The 21864-nt window shown below is 38.9% G+C and overlaps 1 protein-coding gene and 1 non-coding gene across 3 annotated transcripts in view; both read right to left on the bottom strand.

The window, feature by feature from the left end:
• Positions 1-354: 354 nt before the first annotated feature.
• Positions 355-21864, bottom strand: part of Paip2b (poly(A) binding protein interacting protein 2B) — a 38976-nt gene continuing 17466 nt past the window's right edge. For both annotated transcript variants that reach the window (XM_026405094.2, XM_026405096.2), the window contains 3 exons: positions 11422-11570; positions 7466-7642; positions 355-6214 (listed from right to left, as the gene is read on the bottom strand). In XM_026405094.2, the coding sequence (XP_026260879.1) occupies positions 6158-6214; positions 7466-7642; positions 11422-11559 (372 nt within the window). In that variant the 5' untranslated portion in view covers positions 11560-11570 and the 3' untranslated portion in view covers positions 355-6157. The remainder of the gene's footprint in view (positions 6215-7465; positions 7643-11421; positions 11571-21864) is intronic.
• LOC113194170 (small nucleolar RNA U3) lies at positions 14270-14480 on the bottom strand. The gene has a single exon (XR_003302240.2). It is a non-coding gene; the product is annotated as a small nucleolar RNA U3 (small nucleolar RNA).

Below are 21864 nucleotides of genomic sequence, written 5' to 3' on the forward strand. Positions count from 1 at the left end.
TGGGATTATAGATCCACACCCAACAATATTAAGAGCTTTCAATGTGCTAGTCAATATTATAAAATTCTAATTTTCAAAATAGACTCAGGGTAGGTGTCATACCTTTACCAATGAACAGGTTCAGGCCTAAGGGCACTAAGAAAGTGGTGAAGGTGGGGCTTCACTCAGGTCTGATTCCAAGCCCATGCTTTTATTGTTTTGTAATCTCATTTGGAAGGAATATTATTCAATTGAAACTGATATGTCTTTAGACATTAAAAAAATATAACTCACATACCACACACACATACCCCTACATTATGATGATACATAGTGAACCATCCCTAGGAAAAAAAGTACCAAGGCCAGCAAATGCACTTTATTCTCATTTATTGAAATTTTCAACAGCTGCCATTTGGTGTGTATAGCAAACTTTTAAAAGTGACTTCTATTTTTTATATTTTTATGAAAATTATTTTCTTCAATTTTAAAGCACTATCCCTCCTCCAAAGTAGTATTAATAACTGCCATGTAAAGTTTATTTAGAAGGGGGGAAGCAACAATAGCTTTTAAACATTTATGAAACTGCGACAAAGTTCCAAAGTCTCAACCTGGGCCAGCCGGGGGTGCTATGCTGTCCCCAGTACCATCAGTACTTTACTTGCCATCCATACCAACAGGGGTGCCACACACACACCCTCTGACCTTCTGGGGCTTCTTGTTCCACAAGCTCCACTCTCTCTACTTCTGCCATCAGCCCTCCCTCTCTCCCTCCCTCCTAATGTGTCCAACAAAGGCAGTACAACTTTTAATACACGTTCAGCTTTGTAACTGGAGACATGCTACTTATTTAGGAAGTTCTCAGATTCCCCCATCCATTCTGGAGGAGGAAAAACATCCAGCACAGCATAGATGGTTTCACTTTCTTCTCCACTGAGACACATGCTCATACTTATTAAATGGATTTATTAGATGCTTCAAAAGTCCTGATGTGTAGTAGACAGCACAAAAGTTTCTTATAAAAAAATGTTGCAAAATTATAAAAATTTCTGCAGCACTCAAGGCTCCTTCTGTGGAGCTTCTTAGTGACAAAGCTGGTTCTGAAAAGTAATTCCTTTGACACGCACAGTAGCTTCACCTATGAGTCCTATATATCTATGTTCAAAGAGTTCCATTTAGACCACAGGAATCTGAAATCCAAGTGCGTCAGGCTGTCTGGCTAACAAAATGTACATACCCATCAATGGGATACTACTCAGTAGTAAAAAGAACAAGCCACCAAAACATGTTCTATGTAGTGGATGAGCCTCACAAACATTATGTTAAGTGAAAAAAGGCCTGATACCAGACACCACGTGCACGACTCCATTGATGTGAAATGTCAAGAAAAGGCAAATTTATACATGGAAGTGGTTGCCTGGAGTAGGAACAAGGACTAACGAACATGAAGATCTTACTGGGAGTGATGAAAATGTTCCAGAACCAAGTAATGGTTATGGCTGCACCACTGAGGAAAGTTATTAAAACCACTGACTTGTACAACATTTGAAATGGGTGAATTTTATGATATGTAAAATATGCATCCTTAAAGTTGTTTTTTAAAAAAAGACTCCCTACCTCCCAACTACCCTTCAAGCATTAAACAATTTTGAAGAGCTCACAATCAAAAGAACAGGATTATCACTTAGTGTTGATTTACACAGTAAAACATTTTACTATTTTATAGAAAAAAATATTTTAGTAATTGTAAAATAGTAAAATGTTTTTAAATTTTATTATCTCAGGGCTGGGGGATGTAGCTCAATAGTATGTGTTTGCCCAACAATGAGGAAGGCCCTGAATTTGAGCCCCAGCAATATAAAACAGAAAAAAAAATTTCAATTTTCTGTAGAAATAAATAATCTAAAACATTTATTATTTTGAAAAAAAAAAGCCAGTGAGAAGGTAGATTTGAGGAAGTAAGTAAGTAAGCTCAGCAAATTTTGCAAATGAGACTTAAAAACAAAAGCAGCCTTTTAAAAATAATTCCTCCCCGCCAAATAAAGATGGTGTCTCTGTTCTTTTAGATTTCTCTCACATCCCCTGGAAGCAGGAAGTACAAATCTCTTGGCTAACACCCTACAGAGATCAGTAAATCCAGCTGTCTTTTTCTTATGACTTCCCTAAAAATGAAACTGACTGGGAATAGCAATGGGGGTTTAGAAAGTGAGAGCAGAAGGCCAAGTAATATGCAAGACACTTGATTATTTCCTTGGGTAGATTTCCTGCTCCCCTGTCCCTGTCACCAGTAGCATGTTCAGTATGGGAGATTAAAACAAGGGAGAAAGAAACTCTAAAACCTCTCTTTCCAAACTGTGACCAAGTCTGTGGATGAAATTCACAAGACAGCAAATCAGGGTCAATCCTGTTCTCTCTGCCCATTTGCCAGTATCCTAGAGGAGATGCACAATCTTCACAAATGGGTGAATATCTCCAAATCTTGATCAAATTTTTCAGATCTCTACTGGTTCTCATATCTCAGTTATCACCTAAACCAAGATATCATTAGCCTGTAATGCTGAGTTGCTCACTGAAGAAGGCCTGCCTCTTCCAGCCACCAGAGGGTGGATGTGGGAATGCTGTTTCTGTGGGCTACCTCTTCTCTCAACTTTGCTTTCTAACCTGTTAATTACCAGCATATTCACGTGACCCCACTATGGCTCAGCCTCTCTTAAATCAAGATAAAACTTTTCAACATTTATAGCAAAAAAACAATTTGGAAAATGCTTAGTATTTCACTAAAACATTTACTGTAAGCTACTGTTAGCAGGGTAAATTTAAAGACATCCCAACTGTTTCGACTTTGCAAACTAAAGGTGCTACAAAGATCCATCCTTATCTTTATGATCTTTCCAGGTCTGTCCTTATATGATTCCCAAAAGTAAACTAATGTACACAGAAACTGGTCCGAGGCTCAGAACTGCCATGTACCCAGGCCTAGGCTATATCCTTGAATTTTCTGTTGCAGTTCAAATATCTTGAGAAATTCAAAAGATGTTCCTTTATTGTTTTTTCCCATGAAGAAAAAGAGGAATTATCTCCTTGTAGTTTTAGAGTCAAATAAATAATCACAGTAATCTAATAAATTAACACTGGGACCAGCCAGATTGGCAACTGTTAAAAATACTCCATTTCTATAAACTGTCAAACTTCTAGTTGCCAATTTTAAAAGTAAGAAGACAACAGTGGCTTAAATTCAACATCAAAACTATCACTCATAAACACAAGCTTTGCCTTGCTTGCACTCAGACCTCTCCTGGGGGAAATCTGAGATGGAGGCTCTCAGCACTTCCCCAGGGAAGGGCCTACCAGACCCACATGAATTTTCTGCTAAGAAATTGGCAAATTAGGGCTGAGCCTGTGGCCCAGGGGATAATCCCTTCCTACAATCCCAACACATTTGAGAACATGAAATAGATGATAAAAAGAGTTGGGCCACAGGAGGAACCAGTGGAAGCACAAGTCCTATATATTAAATAAGGGATCACCTTGCACGCTGCTTCCTGATCTGGAGGGCAGCACATTCTGCATCTGAGGGGGACTGAAAAATCCTGCCCTTAGGTTCCAGACTCATCTGGTTGAGTTTCCTTAGTCCAGACCCAATATACCTTGTGACACTGTGCTGAAGACAGACATCCAAAACAGCCAGCACAGCAGAAGAAAAATGAGCCTCTTGGACCATGCCTAGTAGTTCAGTCTACCTGACATCAAAAGAACAAACCTTCAGGATGAAGAAATGGTTACTCTGGATCCCTACAGAGCTTTCCTGATGGGTAGCCAAAGGAGAGTCCATTGTCCTCTTTGTGAAGATACCAGGATCTTGAAAAAGGGTCTTCCTACAATGCCAACACATTCCAACAGCCTTCAGCATTTTTGAGCTTAGATGGGCTAATGGAGACTAGAACAGGCACAGTAGCCCCAGGAGAGAGATTTCCCCTATTTATGTACTTCCAATGCCTTCTCTTTATTAGAGGCAACATCCTGGCTGAAAACTAAAGCTGGAATAAACAAGGTTTTTTATTCAGAGTCCTCCCTAAAATAAAATTAACAATTTCATTCTCTTGAGGTAGAAGCTTTGGGAATATGCATGTTTGGCAATACATGTTCCGGAAGCTACTCATAGTCCTATGACATGTGACCTAGTGAGAAAGACCATTTTTCAAATGATTCCACCCTATAAACTTAAATGAGGAAAGATATGGGTTTGTATTTTAAATCTGGTATTAGTGTAAACCCAACAATTTATGAGGCTAAGGAAAGAGGATTCCAAGTTCAAGGCCAGCCTCAGCAAGTAAAGAAACCCTGTCTCAAAATAAAAAATAAAGGACTGGGGATGGTAGCCCAGTGGTAGTGCACCACTGGGTTCAACCCCTTAGTACTGGAGGAAAAAATCCTGGCATTAGCCTGTGGATCTTCAAAAAATCAACAAGGGAGGCTGGGATATAGCACAATGGCAAAGTGCCAGCCCAGTATGCATAAAGCCCTAGGTTTGATCCCTGGCACCCTCCCTGCCCCCCCCCCCAAAAAAGTCAACAAGTGAGCTCATAAGAAAATGGAGAATTTCTTCAGCTTTCCAGACCTAGTCCTTTTCTTCCAAACTCTGTCCCACAACCACATACTGAATCTCTACCGACTTTATTTCAAGTTATGTGATCTTGCCCTTATAGGCCTATCACCCAGCAAGCAACAGTTATACAAAAGCCACTGCATCCTCAGATCTCCGCCAGTACTCATCCTGGGAGAAGAGCCAGCACTAGACATGCTCTTTCACACACACTACTACCTCCTAAGTTCTCTGTACACAAAAAGCAGCTCCTGGTGCCCAGTTTAGTCCTTAGATGTATCAACAAAAACCCTCAGTGAGTTATAGGTAGGAAAGACAACAGGAGCATACCCAGAAAGGTCAACCTAGAAAACTCAAAAGATTTGGTGTATGGGAACAGTAAAATGTGAAACAGCTTTAACTATCCTGGAGGGTTGTAGACACAGTCATATGGGTCTAGCAGGACTCCTAGGTCATTTTTCAATTCCTCTGCATACTTTTATAAGGTAGGAGAAGCATCCAATCTGTGAGCTGAGCTTCTTACTCATGTCCTGAAAAATATACTTCCTTGAAAAGGTGCATAAACTTTTCTGAGGGAATTAAGATACTAGGAGAACCATGTTGATGGGACTGGAGAAAAAATTAAAAACTGAATAAATTTTAAGACAGAAACAACCCAAGATGCTACAGTAAACAAAAAACAGGATTTAAGGTTGAGTCTCCAAACTCGAGCTAATGGCCAAAACAGAAGGCTTCTCACATGTTTTGGTAACATAACTTTTCCTAAAAACAAAGTAGGGCTAGGGTGGAAAGCAGATATGGGCAGAGACAGCTGAGGGCTGAGGTGGCGAATCAGCCCTAAGTGCCCTTTCACCTGTAAATGATGAGACTGATGGTAGCTGTAAACAAAGGCTTAAGAAGAGGACAACAGCAACCACAGGACTCTAGTGACAATCGCCATCATAGTCCACTCCTTCTATGTACAACTTTCATCAGAATGAAGAGTTACTGTAAACTAAGAACTTTAAGTCTGTTTTTTCTTGAATGGGGTTCAGAGCAGAAAGACATGGCTCCACAGGCCATTGGTACTCCCAATTCACTGCAGAAACACCAGGGAACAGGAGAGCTGGGCTCCAGACTCTGGTTTGCACCATGTGTCTCCTCTGCTTGTCCCTTTTCCCATCCAGCAAGACTTCGCAACAGTCTTTGCAAGTAGCTCTGTGGGTATTTCTTGCTCCTGGTAGGTACACAGCAGGATGAGAAGGGTATTTCTTAAAAACCCAATATTCCTTGGTCAGCTTATTTTGTTTAAACACAGACAGTAGAACATTCCTGATAAAGGAAAAAATAAAATGCGATTTCCTTAATTCAAAAAGAGCTAATTAACAACAAAACAGGAAACTGCTCCAAAGTCAGTAGAACCAAAAGGAAATACTCAGAGGCTTGTAGAGTCACAGTATCCAGTTAAACCGAGGTTCCCCTTCCCGGCTGTACTCCCCTTGCCCACCCCACCCGCCTCTAGACAGCTCTGCCTTTTTGTGCATCACTATCCCCAAATGTGGGGACAGGCAAGTCCTCCTCAAAGGTTCTGTTGGCTCAGTACTTCACTCCTGGAATAAACTCCTTGGCATCTGGGTTCAGGTTACTTTTGCTCTGAAATAAGAACAAGAGATAATAAATCCTAAGGCAAGCTGTACTTTAAAACTTATTTTCTTCCTACTTAATTTTTTTTTTTTAGTACTAGGTATTGAACTCAGGGCCTCATTCATGCTAAGAAGTGTTCTACCACTAAGATACACCCTCAGCCCCTCCACTTCCACTAATACCATTACCTTCCCCTTAGCCTTTAGGACAAAAAGAGAAAATTCCTTGTAACTCTATTGTTGCTGGGCTGCTCTCAATGGCTCCTGACATACTTAGCCCATACTTAGCTCATTTTCTCCTTCCTGTTTGAGATTCTGTTCCCTTCCTGATGCTTCTCACAATCTCATCAGAGGCCTTTCAGTTCAACTCTAAAAAGAATTTTCATTTCACAAGTATCTCAACTTCGTGAAAATCAGAACTCCATGAAACCGGTCTTGGTTACCATAATTTCTACTTTTCTTCATTTTTATTTCTTTGGTTATAAATATATTCACACCTCTGTTGTGAATACCCCAAAACTCAGCAAACTTCAGGGCATAATCATTTGAGACACAAGTTGGGTGAAAAACATAATGCATACAGAATTCTGACGTTACATAAACATGGAAGGCAAGAAATTTATTTATCTGGTCTAATTATAAGTGGCAAATGACCTCTCAGGAATAGACTCCTTCTAAAATGAACAGGCAATTTTTATGATACAAACATTCAGAACTTAGGTTTATTAAATACAGACTTGGGCGACAGTAAAGAGGAAGATAGCAGCAAGTGATCATTTCAGAGCCTGTTTGGAGGTTCTAGCAGGGAAGCACAGCTACTCTAAATTCTTGACCAGAACGGGCTTCCTCTACTGGGGAAGATCATCCTCAATTTGTAGCTTCAGGCAAGACACATATAGAGTAGTGAAGGAGGAAGGGACACCATCTAGTCAGGTCAGCAGAAACAACCCTGGTGATAAATGGGGTGACATGTCACAGCCAGACGGCCCTCAACAGATCATGTGAAACCAAACCTGATCTTGAGTATTCAAATTTATCCTTCGTCTGAATAGTTTTATGAAAGCCCACTGGCAGGGCAGGGGAATGAAAGTTGGCATCATGTCTTCACTGCACCCTCTCATCAATGCCCATCTAAGTGGTGAAGAAACAGCAGCTCAGAGGGCTCCAGAAACTTGCAAAAGATTGAGGGCCAGAAAAAGTCTGTGACTCCAAATTCTACATTCTTTTTACTGTCTTATGTGGAAATACACATGGTTCTTACCAAAATATCTTCAGAATTATGGTCATCCCCGACGGACAGTCCATTTAACTGCTGCTGCAACTGTCCCATGGCCTGCGGCAGGTCTCGTGCTGGAATAAACCAGTCTTGGTCTTCCTCATCCAGCATCTCCTGGAAGCAGCGGTCTAAGAAGTCTTGCTCCTGCAGCTCCTCCTCCACCTGGCATGCAAAGGGAGCACCTCAGATATCCTATCCAGGGGACGCATCCCTACAGGAAGCCCCCACTCCTTCCCTTCAAAGGTTATTGCTCTGAAGCTAAGATGAATTTGTATGAGATTTAAGAATTAAGATGCTTGTTATGATTGGTTAGGAAAAACACGATTTTTAATTTTTAGCTGAATTCCATCAACAATAAAACAGAGAAATAGTTATTAAAAATTTTAGATCTTTGGGCTGGGGATATAGCTCAGTTGGTAGAGTTGCTTTTCTTGCATGTACAAGGCCCTGGGTTCAATCTCCAGCACCACAAAAATAAATAAATAAAATAAAGGTATTGTATCTACCTACAACCAAAAAAGATATTTTTAAAAAAAAATGTCAGGTCTTCACACATCTTGTAAGACCTACAATATGTACCAGATATTTTCCATTTCTATGGCCTTGTGGAAAATCATTTTACAGCTTAAAATTCTTTTTTCAGTCTTGTTAAGAAAGAAATTATTAAATTTCCCATTTTATAGGAAATATGTAAAAGATACAGAAAGTATGTAATTATTGTACTACTTGGATAGTGGAGATTAAATCAAAACTAATTCTTAGCTCCTGGCCCACTTTTCTAGTAATGAGATCCTCAAGGCAGAAAAGTAATTTCAGAACCTCAGAAAGACACAAAAGATACTTTGTGGCTGGGTGCAGTGGTGTTTACCTGTAATCCCAGCAACTCAGGAGGCTGAGGCAGGAGGATTGCAAGTTCAAAGCCAGCCTCAGCAAAGGTGAGGCACAAAGCAACTCAGTGAGACCCTGTCTCTAAATAAAATACTAAATAGGGCTGGGGGTGTGGCTCAGTGGCCTAGTGCCCCTGGGTTCAATCCCTGGTACCCCCATTCAAAAAAAAAAAAAGATACTTCGTGGCATATCACTAGAAAACCAACCATGTCATCAATATAGTATTCTCTCAAAGCAAGAAGAAATGTATGAATATTTAAACAACTCCATATTTCTTAAACTCTGCCCCAAACTAAAGCAATAAATACATCTAGAATATTTTACACTTCTTTGCAAACACTGTTACTCATAGTAAGCTCTGCAGATTTTCCAGTGACTTTAACAGGCTTCCTGCCTCACATCTGGCAAATTCCTCGCCTGCATCCTGATGACAAACTCACAGCTCACTAGCGCCACCACTAGAATGAACATCAAGCAGAAAATGATTTTTCAAATTAGCCTATACAACTCACAAGTCACTGGTGGTAAGATTTAAGAAAAGGATTTTAACTTTGTAATTAGTCACATTTTTTAAAAATGTCAAGTGAATTACATAGTTATGAAGTTATTAAAATAACCACAACAAAATATTTCCAAGCCACAAGATTTAACATGACTTTGTGTTTGTTTGAAATTTCCTGGAATTTTCTTGCTCGGTTCTTTTATATATTCCCTTTCTGAAGCATTTTACTTCATATATTTCTCTTTCTGGGGCTTACTATGTAAAACTATTTCCTGAATTGTAGCAGTAAGCTGTTTTCTTTGTATAAGAGTTGGGAAATTAGGGCTGGGGTTGTAGCATTGCCTAGCACATGTGAGGCACTGGGTTCGATCCTCAGTACTACATAAAAATAAATAAATAAAATAAAGGCACTGTGTCCATCTACTTACAAAAAAAAAAAAAAAAAGAAAGAAAGAAAGAAAAAGAAAAGAAAAAAGAAACAAAAACAGATGAGAAAGTAATGCCAAATAAGTAATACCAAGACTTAATACCAAATATGAAGAATTCCAAACAAGAAGAAAAAAAGCCACCTTAATTTCAACACTCAGACCTGAATGGAGATTACTGACATTTTGGAATGTACCTACCCTACTCTTACTAGACACCATGGGAAAACGGCAGGAGCTTAGAGTAAAAAGTCCCCTGATAATTAGAAATGTACATACAAAAGAATCGTAAGATTTAAAAATTCAATAAGCATTCTTCATCTCTTTCCACAGTGTAGACAGGGAGTAAAAGCACATTTTATACACTACATATAACTGTTTTTTTGCCTCCTCCAACCCTTAACAATAGGCGTCTTTTCTTCTTAAAAATTCCATGGAAGCCGGGCAGAGGGTATAAACAAGCCATTTATAATAAACTGGTATGTTTAATCTTACTTCTTCCCTTCTTTTCTCAGTTATACTTTCTGAAGATGACTGATACTATTTTTATTGGAACTTAATTCTTTCTCCTCTCACAGCTACATTTCAAATTCTTTCAGCATCAAATTCAATGAGTTATCAAAAGATCAATGTCTCATTCCTAGTTTTGGGAGCTTGTATGGTGTTCTGCATACAATGAATCTTGAGTTGAACCTCAAGTGAGAAGACATTGGATTCTATAGCTGGTAACCCAGATATAATATCTTCTAGCATATGTGAGGCACTTTCCAATAAGAAATCTGAGAAAATAGAATAAGATGAAAACAACTTGATTGTGGTTAAAAACTGTATAGTTCACCATGGTCAAACAAAGTGACCTATAGGGGTGTAAGCAGAAATTACATCAATCAGATCTGAGATCCTAAATCTTCCTGCTCTCGAGGAGTTCCAAAGTTTCTCTTAAATACTCAATCCCCTGGCTTGACATCACATACCAATTGGAAAATAATGTTACAAAACTAGTATTTCCTGTAAAATATTAGGGTTGGGAGAATTCAAGCAAACAATCGTTTACCTGCTTGGCCTTTCTAAGGGCCTGGCAGAATATAACTGTCACTGCTTTCCTAGTTCTGAAACAAGTTATATTTTTAAAGTTTCTAAACTATCTTTCCTCAACCTCTTTGGGTATGTGTGCATGTTTCTGTAAGCTGCTAGGTTTCCAATACTTTTCCAAGTACCCTGCCTCAGTTTGCTATATTCTTAGATACAGAAGCCCACATCTGGCCTACAGTGTAAACATCTGGCTCTTAAGTTCCAGTCCTAATCAGCAGGGTTAAGAGCATGTCAACAAGTATTATCAAAGCCAGGACAAATTGTTCATGCTTTCAGCAAATTTTTTTCCAGTCAGAGGCTAGTTAAAGGCAGAGTCATATAGGTCAACACAAAAGCTAAATGCAACTATTCTAAAATCCCATAGAAAATATATTTATTTTCGCTTAGAGTTCTTAAGCATCTATTATGTCTGCATTTATTTTCAAAATGAAGCACGTTTCACATTTCCAGTAAGAAAATAAAATCAATGAACTTCAAAGTACAGAAAAGTAAGCTCATTACCATTCTATTTCTTATTGTTCCATAGTATAAGCACTTAATTTCAAGATAAAAGACCTTAGCTAGCTGGGTGGGGTGGTACAAGCTTGCCATCCCAGGTACTCAGTAATCCCATCTGCTTGGGGAGGCTGAGGCAGAGGATCACAAATTCAAGGCCAGCCAGGGCAACTTAAAGAGATCCTGTCTCAAAAACAAACAAAAATGCTGGGAATGTGGCTCAGTAGTAAAGCATTCATGGGTTCAATCCTCCATACAGGTGTGCAAGGAAACCAGTGACACCTTCCCCTTTTTTGGTGGTACTGTGTATTTGACCTAGGGGTGCTCTCTGATACTGAACTGTATCCCCTGCCTTTTTCCCCCTTGAGACAGGATCTTGCTATGTTGATGAGGCTAGCTTCAAACTTTCAATCTTCCTGCCTCAGCCACCTTGAGTCATTGGGATTATGTGCTCCTCCACACCCAGCCATTTTTATTTTTACAAAAAATATTATAGCTATTGAGTTACATGTATCATTAGCTTTTACTTCTTTCTTTACCTGTCTGTTGAAGTCCTCTTCATTCTCCATCCACATATATTCTGCAAATGGGTTTTCTTTTTCATCATGCCCATTTAGTCCCTGGTCCTCTTTGGATTTTACACTGGGTGGTGTATTTGCCACACTTGATCCATTCATTATGACAGACTCTATAGGAGCAAAAGAAAGGATAAAATGAATACAAGGATCAAGAAAATGTAAACCCACAACATTTAAGTTCTTTTAGAAGTTTCTGAAGTTCTGAGCCAAAGACTTAAATGAACAGAGACTGTTAAGACTATAACTGTGGGGCTGGAGTTGTGGCTCAGTGGTAGAGCACTTGCCTGGTATGTGTGAGGCCCTGGATTTGATTCTCAGCACCACATACAAATAAATAAAACAGCACCACATATAAATAAATAAAATAAAAGAGCCATTAAAAAAAGACTTATTATTATCAAGCCAACCATATCCTGCAGTTACCAACTATACAGATGTACAATTCTTAAAGAGTTAAGAGGAAAAAAAGGGTCTAGGCTTATTATTTTTTTTTTTCCCTAGGCAAGAGGCATAGGATAGGGTGGGGGTAAGGAATCTTCCCATGCCAAATTCCTGAAGGTCCTAGAACCTAATCCAGATCCGCTTCCTTAATGATTAAACAGGAAGAGAGAATGTATTCTTTTTCTATTTCTTAATTCTTTTTGTAGTCCTGGGGATTGATCCCAGGGCTTCACACATGCTAGGCAAGTGTGCTACTACTAACCTACATCCCCAGCCCGAGTATGCATTCTTAATGAACACTGTAAGCACCTGCTCCTTATTCTGATTCTCAAACTTTGTGTTTCTTTAAAATGTATTTCAAAAAAATAATCCGTGTTCATTGTATGATAAGCAAAAAGTAGAAAAAAAATCACCAGTTGTCCAACCATCTAAAGTTAATAATAATTAACAATGTGGTGGTGCACAGAAACTTCCTGACACCCTGGCATGTATGTAGATACAGACATACACATGTTCCCCAAATTTCCATTCTCAGAAGTAACAGGATCATGATGCATTAAGCCCCACCATTTTTTTCTCATTTGTGTTAATATAGCCATAGGTCTTTTGGAGTATGTCCAATGTTTCTGTATTGTAAAGTTTGGATGAACTTCTGGTATTTATTTTTTTCTGATGATTTCTTTATAACTGCTACATTGAAGAGTATGTTCCTTTGTTTAAGTATCTTGATTTATTGCCACCCTCCCAAAAGAATTTAAATCCCCCCAGCAGTGTGTAAGTGCCTGTTTTTCACATTCATGAATACTATAATTTTTAAACCATTCCTAGTCTCATAAAAGAAAACCTGCATTTTATTGTTTACGCTTCTTTAATTTTTACTGAGGCTAAGTATTGTGAAATGTTTACTGGCCATTTTTCTATTAAGATTCATGGATTTTCCTTATCTTTGGTAAGAACACGTATTAGTTTAATTTTTTAAAATTAAAAAAAATTTTATAAAAACAAGTAAAATAATTACTACATTTGTTTATTACTATTATTTTTTGCAGTACTGGGGATTGAACCCAGTGGCTCTCTACCACTAAATTATATCCCTAGCTATTTATTTATTTATTTATTTATTTATTTATTTATTTATTTATTTATTTATTTTGGTGCTGGGAATTGAACCGAAGACCTTGCACGTTAGACAAGAACTCTACCACTGAGCTACACCCCAACTCTTATTTTTTATATTTAAAACAGTCTCCCTAAGTTGCTGAGGCTGGCCTAAAACTTGAAATCCTCCCACATCAACTTCCCAGGTCGCTAGAATCACAGACATACAACACCATGCCTAGCTATATTTGCTTCATTATTTTTGGTGGCCATATTTGCTAGCCTTCATCTTTGCTTACAGCTTGTGTGTGTATGTCAGTCTACGACTCTTAAAGGTGCATATGTATGGAAAAAAAGAGTTTGCTTTGGCTTGTAATCCATTTTGGTGTTTTGTTATCACTGAGAATGTGTCTTTTTTCTACTCTTTATCTTATATTAACCATTCTTCAAAAAACATTCCAGTCTTCACTCACTTTTCTTCTCTGTCCTACTGTACCTAGGGAGTACCATGTTAAAATTCTTTCAGTTTTTTCTGTTTCATGTGCATAACCTTTCTTGTTCCAATTATATCTCAATTCCTGAAAAACAAGACTTGAGGTGCATATATTTTGTAACTTACCACAACATTAAAGACTCCATAAATACTTGTGGCTTAATTGTGCTTTGGCAACTTTCTCTCTCTATCCCATCTTTCTTCCACCTAATTCCTTGGGGCTTCTTTATAGTTTCTTAACAAATTATTTCCCTCTTGTCTCCATCTTGGCAACACACCTAAAAGCCTTTCTTTGCATCTGAGTATACTAAAAATTTCTTACTTAATCTTCTTTAGTTTCTGCAAAATTCCTAAACTATTATGAACATTAGAAATCTACTCTTGTAGTTGGACGTGGTGGCATACACCTGTTAATCCCAGCAACTTGGAAAGTTGAGGCAGCAGGATTGCCAAATTCAAGGCCAGCCTGGGCAACTTAGCAAGAATCTGCCCACAGAATAAAAAGTAAAAAGGGAATATAGCTCAGTGATAGACTGCCCCTGGGTTCAGTTCCTAGTACCACTAAAAGAAAAAGAAAAACAAATAAAGCCCTAATCTTGTAAAAAGGCAAGTAGAACTGTGAATAGTAATGAATACATGGAAAAACAACTCACTGATCCTTCTAAAAGAATTCCATTTAAAGCAGAACCCATTAAATTTACCATAGGTTTAAATAGGGGACCTGGTAAGAAATATATCTGTTTAACATATTTTATTTATTTATTTATTTAAACGGAAACCACTCAGATTGCATTCCCTCCCTCTTGTTCTCTAAAAACGAAAGAAGAACGATCATCAATGGCAATAGGCAGCTGCAGCAAAGCAAAACCAAAAGCCAGCTTCACGCTCAGAAGGGAACGCTACGCCTCCTCCTCAAGACATATTTTAGATAGTTAGAGACAAAATAAGACAATATTTATTTCAATACAGGATCTTAAAAACAATTCTACAGGGCTAAAGGAGGAATCCTGTTCTTTATTTTTACTACTTCCATTTGCAGCATAGAAATGACAGAAGCAAGTCAGCTTTAAATGCCAGAGCAACTGCATAAGTAAGTGTGGTATTACTAAACAGAGACTCTTACAGGTTCTCTACTTTTCTGAGTAGCAGGTTATCCTGTATTGTATTTCCAAAGATTTATTTGGCTGTTGTTTACAATCAGCACTTCTCCCCATCCATGTGGAAATTGTCCACAGAGAATCAGAGTTCAGTTTTCTAAAACATCTGCCTTTATCAAAAAAATAAATACTAAGTGCATATGATCATAAGGAAAAAGGGAAGGCAGAAAAAGAACAGAATACCCCTTCTGATTTAAGAGCAAGGTAGAACACAGAGCAAATTACACAATGCACTTGTTCATGAGAAAGGCAATGGTAATTACCATAAACTCAACATGGAGGTGTTACTTGTGATTTTATAATGTATGTATACTTGGGGTTTCATCCATAGTTCCATAATTCCATCCATCTATCTATCCATTTACTCAGTGCAGTGCTAGGGATGGAATCTAGGGCCTCATGTATGCTAGGCAAGCACTGAGCTACATTTTCAGTCCTAGATAGTTATAAAAGGTACTTTAGGCTTCAGAAACCAGAATCCCTGCCTCTCTTTAACCTTGTGGCCTCCTTTCACCTGATCCTTTTTGTCCCCAAGGCATACCACAGATACCAGAACTTCTCTTCCTCAAGCCAGGTCATAGAAATTAAAAATGTAGCTGGGCTCAGTGGTGCACACCTGTAATCCCAGCCACTTGGGAGGCTGAGGCAGGACAACTGTAAGTTCAAGGCCAGCCTCGGCAATTTAGTGAGACCCTGTAGCAAAATAAACAGGGGTGGGGATATAACTCAGTGGTAGAGAATCTCTGGGTTCAAGCCCAGTACAGCAGAAAAAAGAAACTAAACTTATACTCTAATCTTCCCCCTACCTTTCTATCTCTCAGCTAGTCATAAAGAAATTCTCTGACACATCTTGTCTGACACTAGATCATTTTTAAAAAGGGTCCAGTCCCATAGTTTGGAGCAAGGAAATTTGCACAGAGAGGCCAAGAAGAATCTTGAACAGACAGGCTTTGCTGGTTTTCCCCACTCATTTATTAGCATTAGATCATACCTTTTTTGTCTAATTACATTGTTACACAGTTGTCTATGTTTCAATCATATTTATGCAATGAAACCTTCATTTAAAAAAAATAAAAAAGGGTTCTGAAAGCTTCTGGACAGCTGAATGTGTGGAGGCTGACAGGAAGGTAAAAAATGACTCATCCACATCCTAGCAAGATGGTGAAGCCAACTTCTGGAGATGGACACTCCTGGGCTCAGGATCCTTCCAAATCTCACCCTATATCTCTCTTCATCTGGCTATTTATTTGTATTCTTTAAAATATCTTGTATAATAAACTAGTAAACATAAATGTTTCCCTGAGTTCTGTGAACTGCTCTAACAAATTAACTGTACCTAAGGATGGGGTTGTGGAAATCTCAATTAGAAGCCAGCTGGTCAGAAGTTCTGGAGGTCTGGATTTTTTTAAATTAATTTTTTAAAATTTATATATGACAGCAAAATGCATGACAATTCTTATTACACATATACTACATTTTTTCATATCTCTAGTTGTATACAAAGTATATCCATACCAGTTCATGTCTTCATACCTGTACTTTGGATAATAATGATCATCACATCCCACCATCATTAATAACTCCATGCCCCTTCCCTTCCCCTCCAACCCCTCTGCCCTATTTAGAATTCGTCTGTTCCTCCCATGCTCCCTCTCCCCACCCCACTATGAATCAGCCTCTTACATCAAAGAAAACATTCAGCATTTGGTTTTGGGGATTAGCTAACTTCACTTAGCATTATCTTTTCTAACTCCATCCATTTACCTGCAAATGCCATGATTTTATTTTCTTTTATTGCTGAGTAATATTCCATTGTGTATTTATGCTACATTTTTTTAATCCACTCATCTACTGAGGGGCAACTAGGTTGGTCCCACAGTTTAGCTATTGTGAATTGTGCCACTATAAACATTGATGTGGCTGTGTCCCTGTAGTATGCTGGGTCCCTGTAGTATGCTGTTGTTAAGTCCTTTGGGTATAGACAGATGGATGAGAGGGATAGCTGAGTCAAATGGTGGTTCCATTCCCAATTTTCCAAGAAATCTCCATACTGCTTTCCATATTGGCTGCACTAACTTTCAGTCCCACCAGCAGTGTATGAGTGTATCATTTTCCCCACATCCTTGCCAACGCTTATTGTTGTGTGTATTCATAATAGCTGCCATTCTGACTAGAGGGATAGAACCTAGGGGCACTTAACCACTAAGCCACATCTCCAGCCCCTTTTATTTTTTATTTTGAGACAGGGCCCACTAAGTTGCTGAATCTGGCTTTGAACTTGTTATCCTCCTACCTCAGCCTCCTGAGCTGCTGGGATTACAAGCGTGTACCACCACATACAGCAAGAGATCTGGAACTTTGGAGTCTGCAGTGGGTGACAGTCTGGTGGACTAAGCTCTCAATCTGTGGGTTAGTATAAGAACAACACTGGCTTGTGGGCCTACTGGGTGAGAGTGAACTGGTGCTTCAAGTGCCCCATTCCTTTAGTAACAGGGTAGGAATTTTGCTGGACACTGGTAGCTCCTAGGGAAGCAAATGGATGTTTCCAACTTGGGGAAGAAACAGAGTATGATAAGATTATCATCATTAAATTTCCCATTTCCAGTTCTTCACTTTTACCCAATAGGTATTTGGCATTAAGAAATCTAAGAACACTTTGAAACTTATCGCTCCCCCACCCTACCTTCCCTCTCATGTTCTGAGTATATACAGGGGTACTAAACCCTGCAGAGCATTTGCTTTAGTACTTTACCATGGTCAAGGGCTTATGTCTAAAATATCTGGCTTAAAATAGGGGCCTTAGTTACCAGCCATAATGAACACCTACACCTTTCAGATCCAATATACTCTTACCAAAAATAGCTGTTCTTTGGATCTATATGAGATATTTCATAAGCTATAAAATCTGAATTATGCCCATAATAACAGTTTGGGGTGTGTAGGTGGTACCAGGGAATGAACCTAGGGGCACCCTATAACTGAGCTACATCTCCAGCCCCCTTTTTTTTTATTTTAAATTGAGATACAGTCTTGCTCAGGCTGGCCTCAAATTTGTGATCCTCCTCTCTCAGCCTCCCAAGTCACTGGGATTATAGGCATGCAATACCATGACTGGCTATATTTGGGATTTTTGACTGAATTAAAAAGTCATCTCTGCCAGGCACAGTGGAACATGCCTGTAATCCCAGCAACTCAGGAGCCTGAGGCAGAAGGATTGTAAATTCAAGGCCAGCTTTGGAAACTTGGCAAGACTGTCTCAAAATAAAAAGTAAAAAGGACTAGGGAGACAGTTCAATGGTGAAGTGTCTCTGGGTTCAATCCCCAGTACCTAAAATTAATAATTAATTAATTAAAAAAATAAAACTAGCCTCTGCTATTCTGTTTTCAACAGTTTCATTATTCCATCCAGCCTGTTTAATACTATTTTTAAAATTAAATATTGTGGATAATAGTCTTTAATTATATTTACTTCAAATATGCTGCCACTGGATACAGGTTTTACCTTTCCTCATTATATCTTAAAAATGCAAGCCCTTGGCTCAATCTACTCATTTATTAAAATCTGAGTGCCAATTTACATTAGGCACTGATGCTTTGGCAGCAGGATATACAGTTCTTGCCCTGGTGGTATTTACATTCTCTTAGGAGAAAAACAAGCAAATAATTAAGAGTAACTATGATTTATACTGTAAAGTGAGAAGTAAATGAGACTATTAGAAAAATATAGGGGGAACCAATCTAATTCAGCTGTGGGCAACATTTTCACTGATACCTGAAAAATATAAATCAGCAATAAGGAGAGGAAAGAAGCATGTGCAAAGCCTCAGGCAAAAGAGACCTTTTCAGGACACAAAGAAGGTAGATGGGCATCTAGTAGAAGGACAAGGAAGAGATGAGGCTGAAGAGGCAGATAGGCTGGATCACATGGGGCTTCTGGATTTTACCCTAAAAGTGATGAAAGCCATTATAAGGAGTTCTCAGCAATATAATGACTTGATTCAAATTATGTTTTGCACTCACTCAGGCTGCTATGTGGAAAATGGACTGGAGAGACCCAGAGCGGATAATGAGACTAGTAGGGCAGCTAATGCTCTTAATCCAGATGAAAATATGGCGGTTGCTTGGTTCATGATGGTGGCAGTGAGAAGAGAAGTAGGCCAACTCCAAAACTATTTCAGGAAGTTCTGGGTGATGAAGGCGATGTGGGGAATCAGGGTGAGGGAAATATCAAAGATAATTTTGGTACAAAGAACTGGGCAGATGGTAATGTCATTGTCTGAGCTGAGGAATTCTGTGGGAAGAACAAAATTTTTCCTGGGTGGCGATGGTGGGGTGGGCTAAGAAGGGTGATGAGTTCTATTTTGGACATGTTAAATTTGCAACGCCTCAGAAACACTCAAATGGTGATGTTAAGTAGGTTGGCTATATGCATCAAGAATAGAAGAAGTGTGGCTAAAAAGAGAAAGTTGGAGTAGTCATTTATATAAATGGTAACTGAAGTCATGGGACTAGAAAACACTGCCTAGAAAGAAAGAGCAAAGTGAGATGAAAAGATGGTCCAAGGCTCAGCTCTGATGTGTGTGAAGATTTTAAAAAGACAGGCAGAGGAGGAGGATAATATGAAAGGAGGTTAGGTAGAATCTAGAAATGAGAAGGAAATCAGAAGAATTTGACAATACAGAAATCAAGGAAGGCAGAATTCCAGTGTAATAGATTAAATGGAAGTTCACCAAAAGATATGTATGGCCTGCAGCCACCAGAATTTAGAAGAGGCAAAGAACAGATCCTCCTCTAAAGCCTTCAGAGGGAGTGCAGTTCTACTGATTCCGTATACTGGCTGATTTTGGAACACTGGCCTCCAGAATTGAGAAAGAATCAATTTTGTGTTTTAAGCCATTAGTTTATGGGTAATTTGTTACAGTAACCACAGAAAATCAACACATTTCCAGTGAAGTGGGAATGCTGAAGACTGCTAAAAGGTCAAAGAAGAAGAAAGCTAAAGAGCATCCACAGAATTAGGAAATTAGAGATTTCTGATTACCTTAATAAGAGCAGTTTCCATGTAGAAAAATAAGGGGGAAAGTCAAATGGAAGTGAGCTGAAATACAGGTGACAGCATGTGTGAAGTAACTCTTTCAAGGAGTCCAACTGCCAAAGGAAGCATGGGCAGAAACTGGAGGAGTGAGAAGTCCACAGAAACTAACACTGAAAAGGTCAGCGGCATGTTTAAGTATTCACAGAAAGGGTCTAGTAGAGAGGGAGAGGCTATGAACACAAAAGAGAATACACAACCATGCTCCAAAATACAAATGGCTAGGATTCTTAGTGATAGATGACTGCAGGGTGAGCATTAAATCAGAGCAGCAGGAAAAAGAGCATGGGGAGAGGGATTTGAACCATACAAAGTCATAGGAAACATCGCTAGCCTACGGCAGGTGATTTCACTTGCCTGGAGGCAGATATGCTGTCTCCCAAGTATGTTTCCCTAACTGGACAGTTGCTGAATTAACCTGTCAAACTCTAATTCTCCAACTTTCTAGTTAGCCTTTCATTTTCTCTTCTAATTTTTTGCAGGGTCATATCCCTCCCCCCGCCACACATTTTTTTCTTGGGTGGCAATGGTGTTGGGGGGTGGGACCTATATAAAGCTACTTAGGCAATACAAGAAATAACTTTATAAAGCCTTTAAAATCATGTGGAACATATTTTTATATGCCATGTTATACTTGGCACTAAATTGTCTCTTTATTTGAGAATTGTTCTTTTATTAAGTAAATAAACTCATCAGATTTTATCCATCATTTGGTGGAGGATTCAAGGAAGACAGAAGGCAGGGAGAGTAGTGCAACTGTCATAAGGGTGAGGGAATATAAGTGAGATATGTATAGAGATTAAAAATCAAGTTCCAAATTAATCTCTAATTAGAATGATTTTGTCACTGGGTGTGGTGACACACGCCTATAATCCCAGCAACTCAGGAGACTGAGGCAGAAGAATATTAAATTCCAGCCAGCCTGGGTTACTTAGCAAGGAGGAGGGAAGGAAGGGAGAGAGGGAGGGATGGAGGGAGGGAGGGAGAAAGGAAGGAAGGAAGGAAGGAAGGAAGGAAGGAAGGAAGGAAGGAAGGAAGGAAGGAAGGAAGGAAAAAAAAAAGCTGGAGATAAAGCTCATTGGTAAAGCACCTCTATCTCCAATCTCCAGTAGTACTGTTAAAAAGAAAAAGATTTTTGTTCCTGGTATTCCCATTTCACTCATTCATGGAGCAGCAGCTGCCAAATTTTTAATAGAAAACAAGTAGGTAATCACTCTGCTAAGCTTTTCTATGTTGACCTCAGTGCACAAATGCTACATTATTTATCTTCATATGATACAAAAAGAGTGCTTACAAATAAAATGTCAGTAAGTGTTAAACACACAGAAAACTGAATTTACCTGCAATAAGAAGTTGACAAGAAGATTCTGAAAACATGATCAGTTGACATTAAAGTCAAGAAAAAGAGAAACAGCCAATCACAGTGGTTCACACCTGTAATCCCAGGGGCTCGGGAGGCTGAGGCAGGAGGATCATGAGTTCAAAGGCAGTCTCAGCAACTTGGGGAGACCCTAAGCAACTCGGCAAGACCCTGTCTCTAAATAAAACATAAAAAATGGGATGGGGCTAAGCTCAGTGTTTCAAAAAGAGAGAGAGAGAAAGATAAAGAAATAATTTATGTGATAACAAAAAAATATAAAAACAAGGGTAAATTACAAATAGAGGCATCATTTAAATTAAACTTGGCCTGGTGGGGTGGCTCATGCCTATAATCCCAGTGGCTCCAGAGGCTGAGGCAGGAGGATCACAAGTTCAAAGTCAGCCTCAGCAAAAGGAGGGTGCTAAGGAACTCAGTGAGACCCTGTCTTTAAATAAAACACAAAATAGGGCTGGGGATGTGGCTCAGTGATCAAGTGTCCCTGAGTTCAATCCGGGGTACCACTCCCCCAAAATTAAACTCAGTGCTGCCAGATTAGAAAGACAATAGCAATTTGATAAATCTCTTTTCTATTAATGGTATGATGTATCCTGTACTATTCAAGGGCTGAGGACATAGCTCAGTTGGTAAAGTGCTTGCCTTGCAGGTACAAGTCCCTGGGTTCAATCCCAGCACCGCAAAATCCAAGCAATAACAAAAATAAAACAAAAAAAGACTCTGTCTTATACTATTTGATAAATTTGCC

The sequence above is a fragment of the Urocitellus parryii genome, chromosome 12 (genome assembly GCF_045843805.1).
Source record: "Urocitellus parryii isolate mUroPar1 chromosome 12, mUroPar1.hap1, whole genome shotgun sequence".
In the NCBI taxonomy this organism is placed as follows: Eukaryota; Metazoa; Chordata; class Mammalia; order Rodentia; family Sciuridae; genus Urocitellus; species Urocitellus parryii.